Source organism: Diabrotica virgifera, chromosome 8 (genome assembly GCF_917563875.1).
Source record: "Diabrotica virgifera virgifera chromosome 8, PGI_DIABVI_V3a".
NCBI lineage: Eukaryota > Metazoa > Arthropoda > Insecta > Coleoptera > Chrysomelidae > Diabrotica > Diabrotica virgifera.
In genome coordinates, this window is record NC_065450.1 from 222,335,022 (window position 1) to 222,356,805 (window position 21,784).

At 32.1% G+C, this 21,784-nt stretch overlaps 1 protein-coding gene across 2 annotated transcripts in view; it reads left to right on the forward strand.

Moving 5' to 3' along the window:
• Nucleotides 1-20,882, forward strand: part of LOC114341895 (putative RNA-binding protein Luc7-like 2) — a 111,813-nt gene extending 90,931 nt beyond the window's left edge. For both annotated transcript variants that reach the window (XM_050657446.1, XM_050657447.1), the window contains exons 4-7: nt 9,166-9,384; nt 11,967-12,179; nt 16,801-17,018; nt 19,934-20,882. In XM_050657446.1, the coding sequence (XP_050513403.1) occupies nt 9,166-9,384; nt 11,967-12,179; nt 16,801-17,018; nt 19,934-20,024 (741 nt within the window). In that variant the 3' untranslated portion in view covers nt 20,025-20,882. The remainder of the gene's footprint in view (nt 1-9,165; nt 9,385-11,966; nt 12,180-16,800; nt 17,019-19,933) is intronic.
• Nucleotides 20,883-21,784: the final 902 nt, after the last annotated feature.

Sequence of the window (21,784 nt, forward strand, 5' to 3'; positions counted from 1 at the left end):
TTAACTCAAAATACATTCCACTGCTGTCAGAAATCATAAAAAAATGTTTATTTGATAAATATACATTGTTTGTTGCTTAAATTCAATATTCAATCTACCAAGAAGGAGATGTGTGGCAGCTTGAACATTGAAATTAAGCTAAAAGCAAAATTTATTTATCAAAAAACATTTTTTTCTGTTTTGTGACAGCAGTGGAATGTATTTTGAATTAAATAAATTACATAGATTCTTCTTTTTGTTTCAATTAATTAAATTAAAATATTTTTTCTTGGACGCCCTGTATAAATAATTACGTTAATGTTTATATTACTGAATAGAGAATTGAATAACCTTTCAAATGAGCTAGCACACGACTCCTATTCCCTATTTAAAAATAAGGGGTGGGGGAAGTGGAAGTGAGGGGGCTGACAAATGGCAGATGTTTCTCGACAAAAATCGACATGTTTCGTCATTTCCTTAAAATCTAATAAATGCTGCCCAATATCGAGGTGGACTGTTTTCTTTGGCCCACACTGTATAACTATAAATAGTAATCAGATAGAACAAGTCCAGGAATATATCTACCTAGGGCAAATCCTGAAACTTGACAAAGAGAACCAAAGTGCGGAAATTACTAGAAGAGGAATACTAGCATGGGCAGGATGTGGAAAAACTGGTTAAGATCTAAAACAAGAATCGAGGATATCGTAACAAAAATTGCCAAGCTCAGAAGCTTCGCAGGCCATACTGCTAAACAACAATGAGACGGGTAGATGACATCAAAAAATACGCCGGAAAAAATTCGACGTAGGTTGCTCAGGATAGGTATCAATGAAAGTAGGCCTGGATCCCGCGTACCAAAAAAAAGTTAATTAATAGCGAGCTGAAAATTTGTTAATAGCTTAACGGTGTTTAGTCGGACAAACTTTGATGTACGGGACCACTGGAACAGGGGAAGTTTTAATTGTGGAACAGGTCACAGGTTTCAAACGTCAGGCTACGAAAAGGTCCCATGTATTTTGTCGGACAGAACTTCCAATTGATTTGTAACCCTTTCATTAAACTCTCATGCAAAAATCAGACTGCTATTCACCACCAACACAATTCCTGTCATTTTACATGTTCTACGTGTCGGACTTATTAAAATGCCCAACATATTTGTCGTACAAAATTTTGCTCATATATTATTATAAAGTTTGACATTGAATAAACTTAAAAACAACCTGCTAGTTTTCACAAACATAAACTTGTCAAGTTCCGCAACTAAAATCACATTCCACTATTCCGCAATTAAAATTTACCCTGTTCCAGTGTTCTCGTACATCAAAGTTTGTCCGACTAGGCACCGTTAAGCTATTAACAAATTTTCAGCTTGCTATTAATTAACTTTTTTTGGTGCGCGGGAACAAGGCCTAAAGGAGTTGGCAGAGACCTATGTCCAAAGATAAATGATAGAAGGCTAAGAAGAAAACCAGTCTTGTTTAAACACTGTTGTAATCTTCTGCCTTAAAAACTATGCTGCCAGGCATTTTCAAATCGATTATAGATACCTAAATAAATTACTGAAATATTGTTTTTCCAAATGTACCATTAAGTAAATTTTAGACAATACGCGTCATGTGCACTGTTTTTTTTTTGTCGATGAGTGCCTGTACTATATTTTTGTAAAACTCATTATCGTGTATGTGTATAGAGTCCTTTTCATGAGCATTTTTCAGTGCGTCACAAATAATAGAAAAAGACGTAAGTCCGTGATAATACACATTTATGACATTTATTGTAACATGACATTTTAGTTAAATCTGACAGTTGTCGCATTTTATTTGCAATTTGGCATAAAAACAAATCATTTGTGTTTATTGCTTTTATAAAATGGTATTTTCTTTGATTTGTAGTCTTATAAATTGTACAAATTATATTCGTAGATATATTATATAATTCGTAAATAATTTTTTCTTCGATGATAGCGCCATCTATCGACAACTAGAATAACTAGAATAAATGTTATAAATGTCACCGACGAAATGTAATCACGGACGTGCCTTTTTTCTGTCACATACAATTTAATGCGTTAGAAATAAATCGAAAAACTGTGACGCACTGAAAAATGCTCATGAAAAGGACTCTAGCACATAAGAACTTAAAAAATTAAATGAAGTGTTTACCAATACAACTAAATTAAATCGAAATTGTAGTGCAAGTAAAAACATAACAATGTAGAATTTTTATATCTAGGTGATCTCACGCTGTATTAGTAATATATGTACTTTAAAATTTCAAGGACTACCAAGGACTATTTACCATATCGAATAATGGTTTTACATTTTTTTATTTTTAAATTAAAGTACCAAGGGGTCTGTTTTATCAGTATTAATCTATTAATATACGACGCAAACACCCACGTAAATAATGCAGCAAAAAGCATAAAAAATCGAGGAAACCCATAAATTTATATTTGAAGGAAGTATATGTAGGTAATGTGTTGAAATACCAACAGTATTGTTGTACAAAAATAGTCATATTCGTAGTTTTCAAACAATACAGTGTGCGACAAAATAAACAGTACTTAATTGAATATTAAAATGGGCAAAGTGGAAAAATGGAATTTTTATTTTATTTGAATATTAAAATGTTTATGATTATACAGGGTGTCCAGAAACTCTACCGACAAACGAAGACAGGAGATTCTACAGATAATTTTAAGACAATAATTTAACCCAATTCACCTAGTCCGAAAATGCTTGCCAAGATGCTCTTTGAAGATGGCGTCATGAAATTAGTTTTTCTTAAATACCTCCAGAACGCTTCTATTTAGAAAATCGAAAATGGGTATGCATATTTACTTTTCAGAGATGAATCGATTCCATCAATTGCAAATTTCTAGTACCGGTCATAGGTGTCCGTTTTGGGTAGAGCAACGGGTATTTTATCGCATAACTTTTTTGTCCTTTTATGCATTTTTGACACCGGATTATTAAATTGTAAGGTATTCTAGTACTAAAAGGTAATCTTGCTTTAAGTCGGTAGGACACACCGTTTTCTAGAAAAATCGATTTGAAAGTTTTTCGTTTTTGGAATTTGAAAAAAAAATTGAAAGACCTTTTCAACAAAAAACGAAGTATTTTACCAACATAAAGTAAAAGTAACTTTTAGTACTCGAATACCTCATAATTTAATAATCTAGTGTCAAAAAATGCTCAAAAATTCAAGACAAAAAAGTTATGCTATAAAATAACTGTTGACCTACCCAAAACGGACGCCTATGACCTGTACTAGAAATTCGCAATTAATGAAATCGATTTATTTTTGGAATATAAATAAATGTACCAGTTTTCGTCTTTCTAAACAGTTTTTTTTTTATTTTTTTATAATTCAAAAAGCGAAAAATTTTCAAATCGATTTTTCTAGAAAACGGTGTCTCCTACCGATTTAAAACAAGAGTACCTTTTAGTACTAGAATACTTCACAATTTAATAATCCAGTGTCAGAAATGCACAAAAGTTAAAGATAAAAAAGTTATGCGATAAAATAACCGTTGCCCTACCCAAAACGGACGCCTATGATCGGTACTAGAAATTTGCAGTGGATGGATTACATTTAAATCTTGAAGATAAATACGCGTACCAATTTTTGTTTTTTTAAATAGAAGCGTTCTGGAGGTATTTAAGAAAAACTAATTATAAGACGCCATCTTCAAAGAGCTCTAGCTCCCTTAGGAAGCATTTTCGGACTAAGTGAATTGGGTTAAATTATCTGAAGAATCTGTATATTTAGTATACCTACATGATATACCTGGCAAACATTATTCACGACGACGTTTCCGATAAAACTGATGTTAAAAACGCCCTCTGGTACGAAAAAGTCTTTAATTCTAGTCCACAATTCCCAAATGTCAGTTGGTGGATCGGTCTGCCCCTTTCAGCATTTCCCATCTGTACGCATCAGGTGGCGATGCGATAGTCTGATGCGTGAATATATCCCAAAATCATCGCCCAGTATTTGCAGAGACTGCCCGGCCGTGTGACAGGTTGCCCCGTCCTGCTGAAACTTTTGTTTTTCGTTGTGACCTTTTCCGTATAACCGAAGATAGCACTCCACGATAAATTTTTTTCTGCAAAACTGAGAACCCTTCTGACGCACCTAACATTATCACGACATTCACAAACGTTTTAACGACGTTTGTAAACCACTCATTACGTATCAGCGCATGTCACATACAAATTTGAGGCATACGCATTTCAGTACTGTTTATTTTCGAAAAATCGGATCGAAAAATCCGAAAAGGTCGTGAGTTCGAATCTCACCAGGGTCAGAAATTTTTCGTTTATTATAAATTAATAAATGAAAATAGTTTCTGTCCTTGTGGGATCGGTATTCACCGGAGAGACCGCAGACGTTCGGATACAATTAGCGTCTCTGTGCAAAGACAATGACGTCGACTTTGCAAAGTAACAAGACACTTACTCAACACACACACACACACACTACACATTATTACTCCCCTGAGTTAGTGATAAGTTATAGTCTAAAAAACAATTATGAAATTGACGGGCCAGTTGGTTGTGAAAACCAGTGCCAATAAAACACAACACACACACGCACATTTTACCGCAAACCGTATTTAAATATATTTATCTACTCTATGTCATAATATGTATAAGTTTTTAGTTTGTGAAAACTGTCATTATAGATAGCAGTGCGTGAAGTAACAATGTATTTTAAATGGGATTTACTTTTTCGCATTGTTTGTAACTTTCGAGTTGTCATGGTGGCAATCCTTAACTTTCGCGTTGTCATGGTGACAATCCTTAACTTTCGCGTTGTCATGGTGATGACAATATGAGCAATGAATTACAACAAAAGTTTTGACAGTTTTATGGTTTGAAAGTAGTTTTTTTTTTTAAATGGCTTTGCCAGACTTGTTTGTGATTGATTGGAGATTCATAATCATAAATTTCTTATTTCATAACATAAATACATACAATATTATTTTTAGATACATAGGTACAGCTGGTTCCAAAAAAATCTGATACGACTCTTGTAGCGTATTTTGTAGAAAATTGAGCAGTGTACTTTCTTCTTCTTTTTGTTTTTGGTCTCGCTGCAAGGCAATTACCAGCACGATTTATAGGCGATCTTGATGTAGTCTGGCTCCAAGCCATATCAAAATCGCTGACTATGTTCTTGTAAAAAGCTTTTGATGAGGTGTGATATAATGAATATGAGTTTAATTATATTTAATTTATTATATTTTGAAGGATAAATACTTATTATTTACATACTGTCACTGTCACTGCCAAATCTTAAAATTTGTCAGATAACTTCAACCTCAAAAAATGGCTGTTTGTTTGTTTGTTTTATTATTTGTCTGTCATAATAAATATAATATAATGTCAGACCAATCATACACTGCTCAAAATGATCAAATCTTACTAAGAGTCGTATCAGTTTTTTTAGGAACCAGCTGTACATTGTATTGCTTTTTTTTATTTTGTTTTTTTTTTAAATTATTTTACTGTTTTTTTTTTAATATATATTTTAATTTGTGCTAAACACTTTTTTTACTTTCTTTTTTTTTTATTTTGAAAGTAGTTAGAATTTTTAAATGTCAAAGTTCTAAAAATTGTAGATTAGAAATGAATTCCAGTGACGAAGAGTTACAGCTTTTTTTATTTGTTTATCGTAGATAAAATATTGTATGAAACTGTGCGTGAAGTACTTTTTACTTACTTCACGAACTGTTTCATAAATAACTATTTTGAAATCTATTTTAATAATTTATCTATGAACACTTATATATGCCTTCTTTCATTGTAATCATAAATTGGTTTCCGTGTTGATTAACCGTGGTATGGAACTACTTGTTTATAGCATTTCGTATACTGCGTGTCAGGTGATACTATCAAAGGTGATGCGGTAACCATCAAAGTTAACTTCCTCTCTTATGTTTTGGAATAGGAATGGATTAGTTTAAATTGGTAGAGACATTTGCGGTGCATCTGGTAAAGATACAAAGTTGATCGGGTATTATTTATTTTTATAGCTAGCCTCTCTGAATCTTAGTTTTTCTCGTCTTTCCTTGGTCTCGTCCACTTCGTCCCTCCATGATCTTCGAAGTCTGCCTCTTTTTCTCTTTCCTATTTGTCTCCAATACGAAATCTTTGATATCTACCTTTTACTACCTGCTCTTCTCACATGTCCATACCAAATTAAACGTTTTCTTTGATATAACTTAATATGTCTTGTTCTACTGCTGTTCTTTTTTATCTACTTATTTCTTATACGATCCAGTCTTGCTACTTTACAGCTCATCATGAACTGGATTATGGTAGCTGTTATTTTAGAGCTGTTTTGTTTGTTTATTATACCCAATTCGCTGATCTGTAAGTTATTACAATATGTACCAAGGTATTATTATTCTATTCTTTTTATGTCTGGTAATCTCTCTATCCCATAATACCCCGTTCATTTGTTTGATACATGTTCCATGTTCTTGTCTGTGCTTATTTGATCTTGCTTCTAATCCCAACTATTTGAATTTTTCAGTGCTTTTAATGTCCCTATCTTCGTCAATTTCCAAGTTTCTCACTGGTTCTTGTTCTGTTGTTAAGTATTCGGTCTTTTCTAGGTTTATTTCCAGTCCTTTGTGTATTCCTCTTCTAGTTTATGAGCATATAGGATAGATTACCATTTGGTCATATGCAAAATTTAGTGTGTATAAGAAGTCGTCTCAGATTGGTGTTCAAATTTCATTTCCCTCTTGCAAAGTGATATTTCCTCTATGGATATCTTGAGCAGCTTCGGAGATATAGAGCATCTCTGCATAAGCCTTTTGTGGTCATATTTAATTCTAGTATTTATTGCCGATTCTTATATCTTTGTCTCTTTTCTCTCTCGACAGATGTTTCCTCTTCACTGAGGTTCGTGATTTTCTATTGTACAAGCATGAATTATCATGAACTCAAAGAATGTCTTCTGAGTATCCGGCCCCAGCTTCTGATGAGGATGATAATTTATATATGTACCGGGTGTCCCAATAAGAATGACTCTCGGCCATAGCTCAGGAACCGTTTATAGTACAACTTTGAGAAAAAAATATTTATAACAAAAGTTGCCTCGGGAAAAGCCTGGAAATTATTTTCATAATTATAAGTCCACCGCTAGAGGGCGTAATTTAATATCAAAAATTAAAAAATCAAAATTTTACAAAATTTACCTAATGAAAGGGCACTGGAAATCCGATCATCGTATTCTTCATAAAATTCTGGACATATTTGATTTCACAAGTTTAAGTCTACCTTTGCAAATAAAAGGTGAATGTGGGTGGAAACCTTCTTATGAAAAAATGGCTGTAAGTCCGGCTCTGCTAAATTGAATTTTGCATACTTGGTCTTGTTGAAAACAGCTCTTTTTCGTCAATGTAAGAGTCTTATTTTCGAAATAGCCTAATAAGTAATATGCAAGCTGGAGGCGTTATTTAATTATTTTCAGAAATCTAGTTTTCTTTGGAAAATATTAAATACAAGTATGCATTTTTAATCCTATATTACAAAATTAGACCAAATTAGCAACATAATACCGAAAACTGCATGTCGATACCTTTTTTCTATCTCGAGATATCTTAAGAAACGTGTAAATTTTAAACATAACTGTTACTGTCACCGGTAAACGAGGTTAAGGAAAAGTAGTGTGCTATGGAAAAAACAAATAAACATTTTCCAGGTGTAAACGTATATAATTAATTAAAACAACAATAAGACAAACAACACTATAAAATATAACAAAGAAATAAAAGCAACTACTTAGTTAGTCTTAGTGACTGCCTAAATGTTCAAATTGTTGCCCATCATTTTAGATGCAAGCATTTACTCTTTCAAGAGTAGATTGAATAGCAACAGATTTAACTGTTTTAGACTTTTATTTATGGGGACGGATTAAAGACCTTGTTTTAGCCGCTAGGCCCACAACGCGAGAAAACATGATATAGAATCTAAAGAATACGGAACGCCATTCAAAACATTCCGAAAGCAGAAATTGAGACTGCTGTACAATCTACTCTTGTATCGAAAATGATGAGCAACAATTTGAACATTTAAGTCGTCACTAAGTAGTTGCTTTTATTTCTTTGTTATATTTTATAGTGTTGTTTGTCTTATTGTTGTTTTAATTAATTATATACGTTTATATCTGGAAAATGTTTCTTTGTTTTTTCCATAGCACACTACTCACTACTTTTCCTTAACATCGTTTACCGGTGACATTAACAGTTGTTTAAAATTTACACGTTTCTTAAGATAACTCGAGATAGAAAAAAGGTATCAACATGCGGTTTTCGGTATTATGTTGTTAATTTAGTCTAATTTTGTAATACAGGATTAAAAATGCATACTTGTATTTAATATTCTCCAAAGAAAACTAGATTTCTAAAAATAATTAAATAACTCCTACTAGCTGGCATATTACTTATTACGAAAATTTTCGAAATATTTCGAAAATAAGAGTTTTACATTGACGAAAAAGAGCTGTTTTCAACAAGACCAAGTATGCAAAATTCGATTTAGCAGAACCGAACTTACAGCCATTTTTTCATAAGAAGGTTCCCACTCACCCCCACCTCTTATTTGTAAAGGTAGACTTAAACTTGTGATATCAAATATGCGCAGAATTTTATGAAGAATACGATGATTGGATTTCCAGTGCTCTTTCATTAGGTACATTTTGTAAAATTTTGATTTTTTAATTTTTGATATTCAATTACTCCCTCTAGCGGTGGGCCTACTATTATAAAAATAATTTCCAGTCTTTTCCCGAGGCAACTTTTGTTATAAATATTTTTTCTCAAAGCTGTACTATAAACGGTTCCTGGGATATGGCCGAGAGCCAGGGAAAAGACTGAGGGAGACCTATATCCAGCTGAATGATGTCTGATGAGGTCATGGGAGCCCGAAATGTCATAACGCTGTGTTGATTACCAATTCAAATACGAAAGATTGACACATTGTGCTCGTACACCATAGACTAGCTCTATTAATTGTCAGTTGTCAATATGGCGTAGGAGCCTAATTCGTAAAACCTCCCGTGTTTTAATATCTATCAATAGAGTGTTAGGGCGTCATTTCAGCATCCCTGATTCGTCATACACTCGGGTTGATACAAATTCAATTGTTACAATACTTTATATTATAGGCAATGGAACATTTGCAAGCGTTCATAGGCGATTGCGACAGACGTACCGAGTCAGCTAAGCAACGTTTGGCGGAAACCCAAGAAGAACTGTCAGCCGAGGTGGCCGTCAAGGCTAACAGCGTTCACGAACTAGCAGAGCAAATTGGTCAAAAATTAGCTAAAGCCGAACAGTTGGGAGAAGAAGGATTTGTCGATGAGAGCATGAAGCTTATGGGAGAGGTGAGTACTATTTTCATGTCTTCTTCTGTGCAATTATTACTTTATTGAATACTCTTCGGAAAAGACATTCGGTTTGCACACCGATGTTTCAAGAAAATGGATTTTAAGAGACATATTGCAGCCTAAGTTACAATAGGCTTTGAGTAAATTTTTAATGTAATCCTTGTAGTTGTCAGCTTTATGGTTTCCTAAAAAGTTTGTAACCACAATTCTTGAAACAGGTCCATGATCTTTTTTTCTAAGTCATCCAGACTGGTTTTAAAATCATTATCTCTCATTAAGTCTCTTATTTGTGGACCTACAAAGATGCCTTCTTTAATTTTAGCATCACTTAGTCAGCAGTCAAAGCTGTTCATAGCTTTTACAAAGTTTTCCGTCATGCCTAACTTAATATGAAGTGGTGGCAGGTATATTTTTCTAGGATCAACTTAGGGGGTGTTTTGAACATTTTTTTTTCAGGTTCAAGGCATTTTCCCTCAGGGCATGTTTTTTTAATAATGGTTTTTATGATCTCGGCTATGCCATTCACAAAAAAAGCAGCAAAACTTTGTATACTCAGCCTGCAAACCAAGCTATATAGCTATTAGTTTGAGATCTCCACATACGTTCCATTTGTATCAATCACACAGCAATACACAACACAGTATATAGGGTGAGGCAGATAACTGGCCTATTAGCAATATCTCAAGAACTAAAGGCAACAGAATCATGAAAATTGGAATAAAGGGGTTTTGAAGGATGATCTATTAAATGAAAATATTTTCATCTCTTTGCAACTTCCGGTTATACCGGAAGTTGCTTATAACTTCGTTTTTTTAAATGGGACACCCTGTATATTTTTACATTTTTGGATTCTCTTCGATGTCTTCCTTCTTAAAATATGAGGTTTTGTAATATTATACAGGGTATTTTAAAAGATAATTACGTTTTTTTATTAATTTCGTAGCAATATTCACACCCTGTAGAATTATAGTAGTTTGACATCTAAAACTCTACTTACGTTCAAATGATTTTTAATATACTCTACTATTGTTAAGAATCATTAGTATAGCTAAATTTTTAATTTTAGTATACAGGGTTGGTCGAAACTCGGAATGAGTATTTTCTGAGTTTTCTTAAATGGAACACCCTGTATTTTTGTATTAGTGAAATGATATTTTATAGTACTTTTTTATTTCTTAAGCATTCCCTATACCTAACTGCTTTAATTTGTGAGTTATTGGTGATTCAAGCTAAACATTAATTGCAACAAAAAATACGTAAAATTTTATTAGGTTGGCCGTGAAAATACTCAATCCCAAATAATTTTTCAGAAATAAATACATATTAATCCAGACTGGTCCTTAAAATTACCAATAATGGTTTAGCTATCAAAATACCTACGTAGTTAAGATTGTTGGTGCGATTAACAATTAAGCACAAATTAAAGCAGTTAGGTATAGGGAATGCTTAAGAAATAAAAGAGTACCATAAAATATCATTTCATTACAATACTAAAATACAGGGTGTTCCATTTAAGAAAACTCAGAAAATACTCATTCCGAGTTTCGACCAACCCTGTATACTAAAATTAAAAATTTAGCTATACTAATGATTATTAACAATAGTAGAGTATATTAAAAATCATTTGAACGTAAGTAGAGTTTTAGATGCCAAACTACTACAATTCTACAGGGTGTTAATTTTGCTACGAAATTAATAAAAAAAACGTAATTATCTTTTAAAACACCCTGTATAATATTACAAAACCTCATATTTTAAGAAAGAAGACATCGAAGAGAATCCAAAAATGTAAAAATATACAGGGTGTCCCATTAAAAAAACGAAGTTATAAGCAACTTCCGGTATAACCGGAAGTAACCGGAAGTTGCAAAGAGATGAAAATATTTTCATTTAATAGATCATCCTTCAAAACCCCTTTATTCCAATTTTCATGATTCTGTTGCATTTAGTTCTCGAGATATTTCTAATAGGCCCTTTATTTGCCTCACCCTGTATACAATAGCAATCACGCTACACAAAATCAATATATCTACACACTCAGACTTATAATAGGGCTTTTCATTCACAGTCATTTGTTTCGAGCTTCTGTCATATGTCGTATAATCCGTGTATAGAAATATTATACACAGATTATACAATATCTGACAGAAGCTCGAAACAAATGACAATCGATGAAAAGCCCTATAGCCCTCAATCAAACATCGACCCATGACACGGTTCTCCGTCAGCTAAGTCCAGACGGAGGTGGTGGCTGCCGCTCACTGCGGTTTCGGTTCCGGTGGAACATCTCCTCGCTACAAAGCGCGCCCACCTCGGCAGGTTCCAATTCAATCCATTGCATATCTGCCATTTGAGTTCTTCTTGGTTCAGTACGCAAAGAGGAACTGCTTCATGATTCTCCTAGCTCGTCTTAAATACACTCCGGTGGAGTGGTGGTACGTAGAGGGGCTGCGCCAATATGAAAACTCGTTCGATCCTCTGCGGTTGACCTGCCAAACGCTGGCTGCAGGCATCATATCATTATTACAACGTATACTTCTTTAAATGTATAATTGTTATCTTATTTTGTTTTTGTTAAGGTGGAAGAACTAAGGAAAAAGAAGCTAGACGCCGAACAGGAGTACCGCAACTCGATGCCGGCCAGCAGCTACCAACAACAAAAATTGCGAGTATGTGAAGTGTGTTCAGCCTACCTCGGTATTCACGATAATGACCGACGGTTAGCGGATCATTTCGGAGGTAAACTTCATCTAGGGTTCATCAAAATCAGAGAAAAACTGGCAGATTTAGAGGTAAGTTATTTAAAAACAGTTATTATAAATATGTTACACGCCGTTCAGAATCGCCTATTTTTAAGGGTACTTTCAGAATGAAAATATGCTGGGTATCCTGGGTAAGTTCAGGATACTTTCGGGGCATGCTGCGCGAATAAATGTATAATACAGGGTGTTTCAAAAAAAGGTAACCCCGTCTCTAGGGTAGGTAAAAAACTGAAAAATAATTGGGGTTTGCTTAGTAAAAAATGTTTGTAACGCCATCCGTTTTCAAGATACAGGGCGTTAAAGAAAAAAAAATTTACGCATTTTTTACGATTTTGCCGAAACTACTGCCAACATTGTAATGAAATTTTATACGAATATGTTTTGGTAGCTGATACATTCCATGAATTTGTTTTTATATCTGATTCTCATAGAGGGCGCTAGTTACACGGATCGTACTAAGTATTAGTCAATATAACTTTTTTAAGAGTATAATTATTAATCAAAATTTCAAGTAAACTTAAACATCATTCAATTTTACACGAAAAAGGTACTCTTGGTAAAACTCGATACTGTGTACCGTTTTCGGAATATTTTGATTTGAAAATTATGAAGTAATAATTGATGCTGGTAGTAATGATAAAGTTCTAATAGGTATACCTCTATTTTCTCCAAGTGTGCCATGGAAATCTGACATTTATTGATTGTTATGACGATAAATCAACAATAAATAGAGTTTTTAAACCTTGTTTCAATTTTTCAATTTTCAAAAATGCGTAAAAATTTTTTTCTTCAACGCCCTGTATCTTGAAAACCGATGGCGTTACAAAAATTTTTTACTAAGCAAACCCCAATTATTTTTCAATTTTTTACCTACCCTAGAGACGGGGTTACCTTTTTTTGAAACACCCTGTATACAAGGTGCGTCAAACCTCTGGTTTTCTTTGATTACGGCTAAACTATGAGATATACAAAAAAAAGAATGTGTGTGTACTTTGTACGCACGTAAGAAGTTATACTTCTATTATATGATTTAAACGAAATTAATATACTTTTTATTTATATTTTGTTTAAATATTAAATTAATTTATACTTACTACTTCTCAAACATTTTTATTAGAACAGTGCCAAAAATTAAAATAATAAAAGAATAAAACACACACAAACACATTAAACAAGCCACAAATGATGTCTGAACATTAATTGTCGAAAAATTTTTTAACTAAATACGTATTTTCTGAAAATTCAATTATATAATAAATATACTTACAATCATAAAATGTATTTAAAAAAAACAAAAAAGAAAGTTTCTATTGGGACTCGAACCAGCGCTGATAAGAGCGGTTGGTATTGGAATTCATTCGCCTTCTCCGCTTAGCCACGGACACTATGTGTCATTATTTACGAAGATCGACTAACTAAACGGATTAAACTTGTGATATTTTGAAAATTGATCAAATTATTTTAATTTTGAATTGAAATGATTTAGAATTGAAAAAATACAACAAAACATAGAGTAAAAAAACAATGTATTAGGTGAATATTGATAGAAATTTTGATGGTAATCAAATTATATAAATAAAAGTATTACATACTATGTATTTTGGCAGATCAAATAGGTAGGTTTATACCCATGATACATTAACAATTATTACGTACCTGTTGCTTTTAAAAACTATTTAAAAGTCACTACAATATTATAAACTTTTTTGTTTCTGTCCTCACAACAATAAAACTAATATATTATACATTTGTTTACCTTTACCTTTACCTCCAAACCACAGCTGCCATATCGGATAATTTTTGACATGTCATTTGAACATCCAATCAGAACAAAGTTATAATGCGCATGCGCCGGGCTGATAGGTTTTAACATATAAAAAAATCACCCTCTATCGCCGGTAAAGAAGTATAACTTCAAAAATGTTTATAACAAAGCTAATGTGTATCAAAGACGTCTATAATTTAAAATTATTTTCTATTATACAGGGTGAGTCAGAACGACGGTATGAACCAAAGTTGTCTTTTTTTAATGAACACCCTATATATTAAATCATTTTTGAATATACTATTTAAAAATATGAAAAATTTATATATGGTCTTATAGGCCTAAAGTTAATAATTTTCGAAATATTTACATTTTTATTGAGAAAAATGGTAATATTTATTGGGTTGTGGATTATGGTTTCAAGGTAATAAAAATTTAAGTGATAGGTCAAAGTTTTTATAATATAGTGTTATTTTTAAATAATTTAATATCTTTTACTTTTAGCCATAAAATATACAGTGTGATCACTATTTGCAAATACAAAATTTTCTCATTTTTTTTTAATGGGACACCCTGTATATTAATTTTGCATTTTGTAGTAAATATTACAACCTTTCTTTTGGTATAAGGTTGTATGTACCTAGCATGTTTCGTTTTGTAGATATTTAAAATAAACTATAGAGTTTACGTTTTTGCGGATTTTTTATTATAAATGTTTTTGCAAAAAAATAATTATAATTTGGTTTTAGAAACATACAGTAAAATATCAAATATGAAAATAAAAACGTAATTAAAGATTAAAATCAATCGTATGGTAGTACAATTCAATTAAATTTAATAACTTTAAATTATTTTACAAAAAATATTTTACCATACTAATGAATGCATAAATTAGTTACTAAATTAAATAATCAACCAAATTTTAAATCTACCCTAGTATTTTTTCTATCACAGCAAATTTCCTGTACCAAATTAATTGTTAGTTATATTGTATTTACGAGTAAGATCAGTTAATAACTTTTTAATTTACCTACATCTTGTGAACGTATAAAGTATGCTTAGAAACAAACGAACGTCATAGAAGTATATTAAAAAGTAAGTAGTATCTATGTACCTACTCGTGTCACAAAAGCTGTTAATAATTTCTAATGGTTTCGCCCAACACAAATGTCATATCCACCTATTGTTCGGTTGAAAAATTAAAATTTAAAATATAAAAAATTGTTACAAAAATTTCAACTACAAAAGTATTACCAGCTTGTGTGACACCAGTAAATACTATTTATATTAATAAATAATTTGGCTGATACATTTAACATTCATTTTTTTTAAAGCATACTTTATAATTATGATGTTCTCAAGATGTAAGTAAATTTAAAAGGTAAATTAAAAGTTTAACTAATCTTACTCGTAAATACAATATAACTAACAAATAATTTGGTACAGGAAAGTTGCTGTGGTAGAAAATTTACTAAGGTAGATTTAAAATTTGGTAGTTTATTTAATTTAGTAACTAATTTATGCATTCATTAGTATGGTAAAATATTTTTTGTAAAATAATTTAAAGTCATTAAATTCAATTGAATTGTGCAAGCATACGATTTATAATAATAATAATAGTCTCCCGTTTTATACCGCACGCGGCTTTGGGAGTATAGCAGGGTAGTCTGCTATATCTAGGGCCTACGGTATACAAGGAAGGTAACAGGGCCAGTGCTACGCTTCAACCGCCTATTATTACCCCTGGTTTTACCCAAGGTACTCATTTTATTCAGGCTGAGTCGACCTGGGGCCTATAGACATTTAAAAATGTCTAGTTGTTCTTGCCGGGCGGCGGTAGGATTTGAACTCCGGACCACCGGCATGCGAGGCAAGCACACTACCACCTGCGCTACGCCGGCCCTATTTTTTCATATTTGATATTTTAATGTATGTTTCTAAAACCAGATTATAATTATATTTTTTTGCAAAAAATTTTAAAAAAAAAATCCTCAAAAACGTAAAATCTATAGTTTTTTTAAATATCTACAAAACGAAACATGCTAGGTACATACAACCTTATACCAAAAGAAAGAGTACTCATATTTACTACAAAATGCAAAACTAATATACAGGGTGTACCATTTACAAAAAAATGAGAAAATTTTGTATTTGCAAATAGTGATCACACTGTATATTTTATGGCTAAAAGTAAAAGATATTAAATTATTTAAAAATAACACTATATTATAAAAACTTTAACCTATCACTTAAATTTTTATTATCTTGAAAACATAATCCACAACCCTATAATATTACCATTTTTCTCAATAAAAATGTAAATATTTCGAAAATTATTAACTTTATGCCTATAAGATGTTATACAATTTTTTCGTATTTTTAAATAATATAGTCAAAAATGATTTAATATATAAGGTGTTCCATTTAAAAATACAACTTTGGTTCATACCGTCGTTACGTAATACTTAAACGGTCCCTTACCCTGTATAATCGAAAATAATTTTAAATTATAGGCATCTTTGATACACATTAGTTTGTATATCTCACAGTTTAGCCGTAATCAAAGAAAACCAGAGGTTTGGCGCACCCTGTATATTATAGTTTAGCTCCCCGTGCGTGACAAGCTTTACATTCAAAAGAATATTACTATAGTCCGTTCGCTAAACTCTGACAAAACTGGCTAGTGATTTTGCCAATTTGGTAAAATTGGCAAAAAATAATTACTAAATAGCTAAAAATTACTAAATAGTTAATAATTTTGTAAAATTGGCCAAAAACAAAAAAAATACCTACTAAAATCACCAGCCAGTTGTGTCTGAGTTTAACGAACCGACTATACTTGTTCTAGTAGCGGAGTATTCTAGAAAAGTATTGTTTTTTGTTTAGAAAAATTCAGAAAAACGTAAAGAAGAAAAGAAAAAATCTGGCAGGGACCGAGATCGCGAAGAGAGAGACGACCGCTACGATCGACGATACAGAGAACATTACGTTGGTGGTAGAGAATTGGACAGAAGATCTAAAAGACATCGGTCTAGGTCGAAGGATCGCAAAGACAGAGAGCGCAAAGATAAGGATAAAAGCAGAAGCAGTCGATACAGGTCAAGGTAAGTTTTTTCATGAATTTTTGGTGAATAGTGAACTGAAAGTAGTAAAAAATAAATAAATAGCAATTTTTGGAGGTATCAAATTCTTTCTATAGTTTGTTGTAATAATACTAGTGTGTCTATTCTATGAACATTAAAAAAAATTAAAAATTCATAGTACAACTCTCAAATTTCATTTGTATGGTTTGTTTGACAATATAAGAGGGAATTGTGTTCGTACAATCGAATCAATTTAAAATATTCTGAAATCTTTGTTTGTTTTACTGTTGCTTCACATTTTGCGACGGCTGAATTTCTTAAACGGCATAAGATCATGCAATCTACTTTATTGGCTTCTTCTTGTTGAGAATACCACTCGATGAATTATTGCATATGCGATTCAGCTTCTCTAGATTATTTACGCAAATCATCAACATAGCTACAGTCAAATTCCAAGTCTATGTCATCATCTGAATCTGTTTAGTTCCCCTTTGTTGCCATTTCAACGATTTCTTTATCTGTCAGCAATGGATAGCTGTTTGTGTCCTCATCACAAATCAAATTATTAACTTTTTTTTATTTTTTTTGCATTAAAATGTTTCTTATGTAGTCAATACAACTTCTGTATGTACCCTGACGGTTAACAGAGGTGACGGTTAATGGAGAAACGGATAATCGAGGTTCCACTGTAATTCTTAACGCTTTAAAAACCTTAATAAATTTCACTCCAGAATTCTCAGTATTAAATTCTTATGTCAATTGCAATTGGTTGATAAACTTCAACTCATTACTATAAATCTCGACATTACGATGCTTTTATATGTATAGCAACTTATTTACTTCATTAGTGCCCAAACATGAAACAATTGGTTTGATAAATTCACTCATAGTTAACAAGTCAATCAAGCCCCACATCATTTCTTGGATTTTGGATATTCTTCAATAACTATTTCTATCATCATCATTCTCTTTGCCTTATCCCTATGCGGGGTCGGCTCCCCTAATTACATTTCTCCACACACACAATTCTATCTTGGGTCATATCAATATTAATCCCCTTTACCAACATGTCCTGCCTTATCGTCTCCCCCAGGTCTTCTTTGGTCTTCCTCTCCTACTCCTTCCAGGAATCTGCACTTCAGCTATTCTTTGTATTGGGTGATTAACGTGTCGACGTTGAACATGACCAAACCATCTTAACCTATGCTCTCTCATTTTGGCATCAATTGGCGCCACACCTAGACTTCATCTAATATACTCATTTTTAATTCCTTTTTTGTCACTCCACTCATCCATCTAAGCTTTCTCATTTCCGCCACATGCATTCGTTGTTCCTCTTTCTTTTTCACTGCCCAACATTCAGTTCCGTACATTCAGGTTTTATGGCTGTTTTATAGAATTTTACGGGATGTTGAATTTTTTCTTACAAACTGACGATTTATTTATTGCTCTATAACCGGTTGAGATATGCAAATGAAATTTGGTATGTTTTAAGAGGTAGTTATTGCGCATTTTTGGTGTACAATTAAGAATTTTATATTCATCATTGGCGTGCATATGGGTAATATGACCTGTATGCACGCCAATCGTGAATATAAAATTATTAATTGTATGTCAAATATGCGCAATAACTACCTCTTAAACCCTACTAAATTTCATTTGCATATCTCAACCGGTTATAGAGCAATAAATAAATCGTCAGTATGTAAGAAAAAATTCAACATCCCGTATCTCGGAAACGAAGCATTTGCGGACATATGTTTATAAAGCAAACAGTCATTATTTTTTTATGCAGAATTACCCCTTAAAGTTTGTCGCACTTATGTAGAAACACCCTGTATTGATGAAGAACGTTGCTAGTTGTTAAAAGTACCTAAGTTTTTTATTATCCCACATAAGCGAATGAATCAAAAAGCAAAATGTTAAAAAAGCCTAAGGCTACAGTTAAGTTTTAATTTCAATATTTTATATACGCTAGAATATTCCACAGGGTGTTCCAAACGTTGAGGAAAAAACACACTATCATTGATACACCCGGTATACAATGATACTTATCTGTTTAGTAACAATATTGTTACAGCGATATTCTTGAAGAATAAAGCTATAACATATTAAAAAAATCACTAAAATCGGACAACAGGTTTAGGAAATACGAGACATCAAAAATGTAGCATTTTTAAGGTGGTGCATTAATTTTGATGCTTATTGTATGTTATAGCCTATAAAAAAACTTGATTTTTAAGTCTATAAAATGGGGAAAGTCCTCAAAAAATCAGATATAAAGTTTTTGATATAATAGACCTGCAGCCATCATCAAAACAAGTTATAAGCTTTTTTCGAAAAAATGCATTTTTAGGATAGATAGACTTAACCTAAGGGTTTATAAAAAATAGACAAGTTTTGTAAAAGCTTCAACTATGAGTGTGAATTTTTTGAAAATGATGCAAACCACCGAAAGAAAATACGAAAAAATGACGTTTTGTGGGGCAGGGTGAGGGTAATGGCGGGATAAATCTGAACGACAGGTACCCTTTTGCATTTACAATGCATGCCACTTTATTTCTGTATAAAATGATGTGTGTTCGTTGGTGAATTAACTAACGAAACTCTGAAGGAAATGCACAAGTTTTATTGATATGTTAACAGCTTAGAGTACAAAACGATACTAAATTAATGATTAATGAATATGAATACAAACTATTTCTTAAAACCTTTCATAGTCCATGAACATTTCGCTGACACCGCGAAATTATAAGCGTGGGTGTTGTATCATCTCCGATGTAGTCTAAATATTGAAATAAAAACACACACAGTGGCGGTCTCGCCATAACATACCTTCATATTTATTAATAACGACAACTGACAGTAAAGACATGGACGTCATTCTATATATTCGTTATTTAGGCAATTTCTAACATTCTCTTTTTATTTTGCAGGTCTAGAAGCCGTGACCGCGATCGCAGCCGCAGATCCCGCTCACGCCATTCAAGTTCAAGCGACAAAAAAAGGGATAGAGATAGAGATTAATAGGACAGTAATTTATAATTCGTATTAAGCGTTTTTGAGAAAGATGCCGAAAAATGTATACACAACGGTTTGATGTTCAGAGTACCACTTCAGTGATGGCATCGATATTTTGTATTGTACAAAGCTGTCCTGATCGAGCTTCATTGGCACTAGAGTGACCCGCATTAGTCTTGAATTTATTGACACTAAAAATTTTTCACCAAATCAGTAGTTTACACTGCATAATATGCTCTCATATATTTCTTAATGTAATATTACATTTTATATCTCAATATTACATTTCCAAAATACATTATTGAGCAGATTATGCCACTCTTGTAGTCTTTTATTCTTCTTTTTGATTGCTTAATTGAGGTATTCACCACTTGTAGCCTCCACATAGCTCATATTTGCCTTAAATGAAAGTTTCTTTAAACCAGATTCAATATCAAACCATTGTGTGTAGATGTTTTACTGTTATATTGGAATAATATTTTAATTATTCGTTGTTTCTTTCTCGAAAGTAAAATCACTAGATTGTTCTTGTGTGGTTTCTAAAAAAACAGAACTGCAATTAAATAAATAGATGAACCTTCATTTTAAACAATATTATCTCTTCCTTTTTACGCAATTCGCCACAATAATATAATATATACCAAAAAGGTCTGTAATTATTTATGTGATTGTATCATATGAGTAACATTATTATGTAATTTCCCATGTTATATAACTTCCTACAGAAACATAAACCGAAAAATCACTAAGTTCTTTATCTATCTTTTCGTGTAGTATGATATAAAAATAAAGTTGTAGATATTATTTTAGATAAGTTTATTGATGTTATAATCGTAATGCTTTCAAATAAATATTAAGGGAAAATGAGGTGTTTATTTATTTTTCTGTGATTTTTTAAAAGTGGCAACAATGCGCTGAAAATGAATTGATTTGGACTTTTAAAGGACAAAGGACCCCACAGAAACCTTATGGGAAATGGCTCTCTGTCAAATGCTATGAAACTTTGGGTTCTGGTAGTCCTTGATGTGCAGAACAAAAGACTCTGATATATGCCTCTGAAGTTACAGGTACAGTGAGGACATTTGAGTTGGAATAAATTCATTTTCTCGAGAATGGGCGATTCTGGAGATAAATTACGAATCAGGTCGGTTTTTATTTTTAAATTATAATTTTTTGACATATATATCATACTAGTGACGTCATCCATCTGGGCGTGATGACGCAATCGATGTTTTTTTTTAAATAAGAACAGGGGTCGTGTGATAGCTCATTTGAAAGGTTATTCAATTCTCTATTCACTAATATAAACATTAACAATTATTTATACAGGGTGCCCAAAAAAATTTTTTGAATTAAATTAATTAAGACAAAAAGAAGAATGTAAATAATTTATTTAATTTGAAATACATTTTACTGTTGTCTGAAAACAGGAAAAAATGTTTATTCGACAAATAATGATTGTTTTCGCTTAAATTCAATATTAAAGCTACCGCCCACCTGCCTCTTAGCAGTTTGAACATTTAATTTAAGCGAAAATCAATGTTTAGTTTTCAAATTAACATTTTTTCTGTTTTCTGACAGCAGTAAAATGTATTTCGAATTAAATAAATTATATACATTCTTCTTTTTGTCTCAATCAATTTAATTAAAAAAAATTTTTGGGCACCCTGTATAAATAATTATGTTAATGTTTATATTAGTGAATAGAAAATTGTATAACCTTTCAAATGAGTTATCACACGACCCCTACTCTTGTTTAAAAAAAT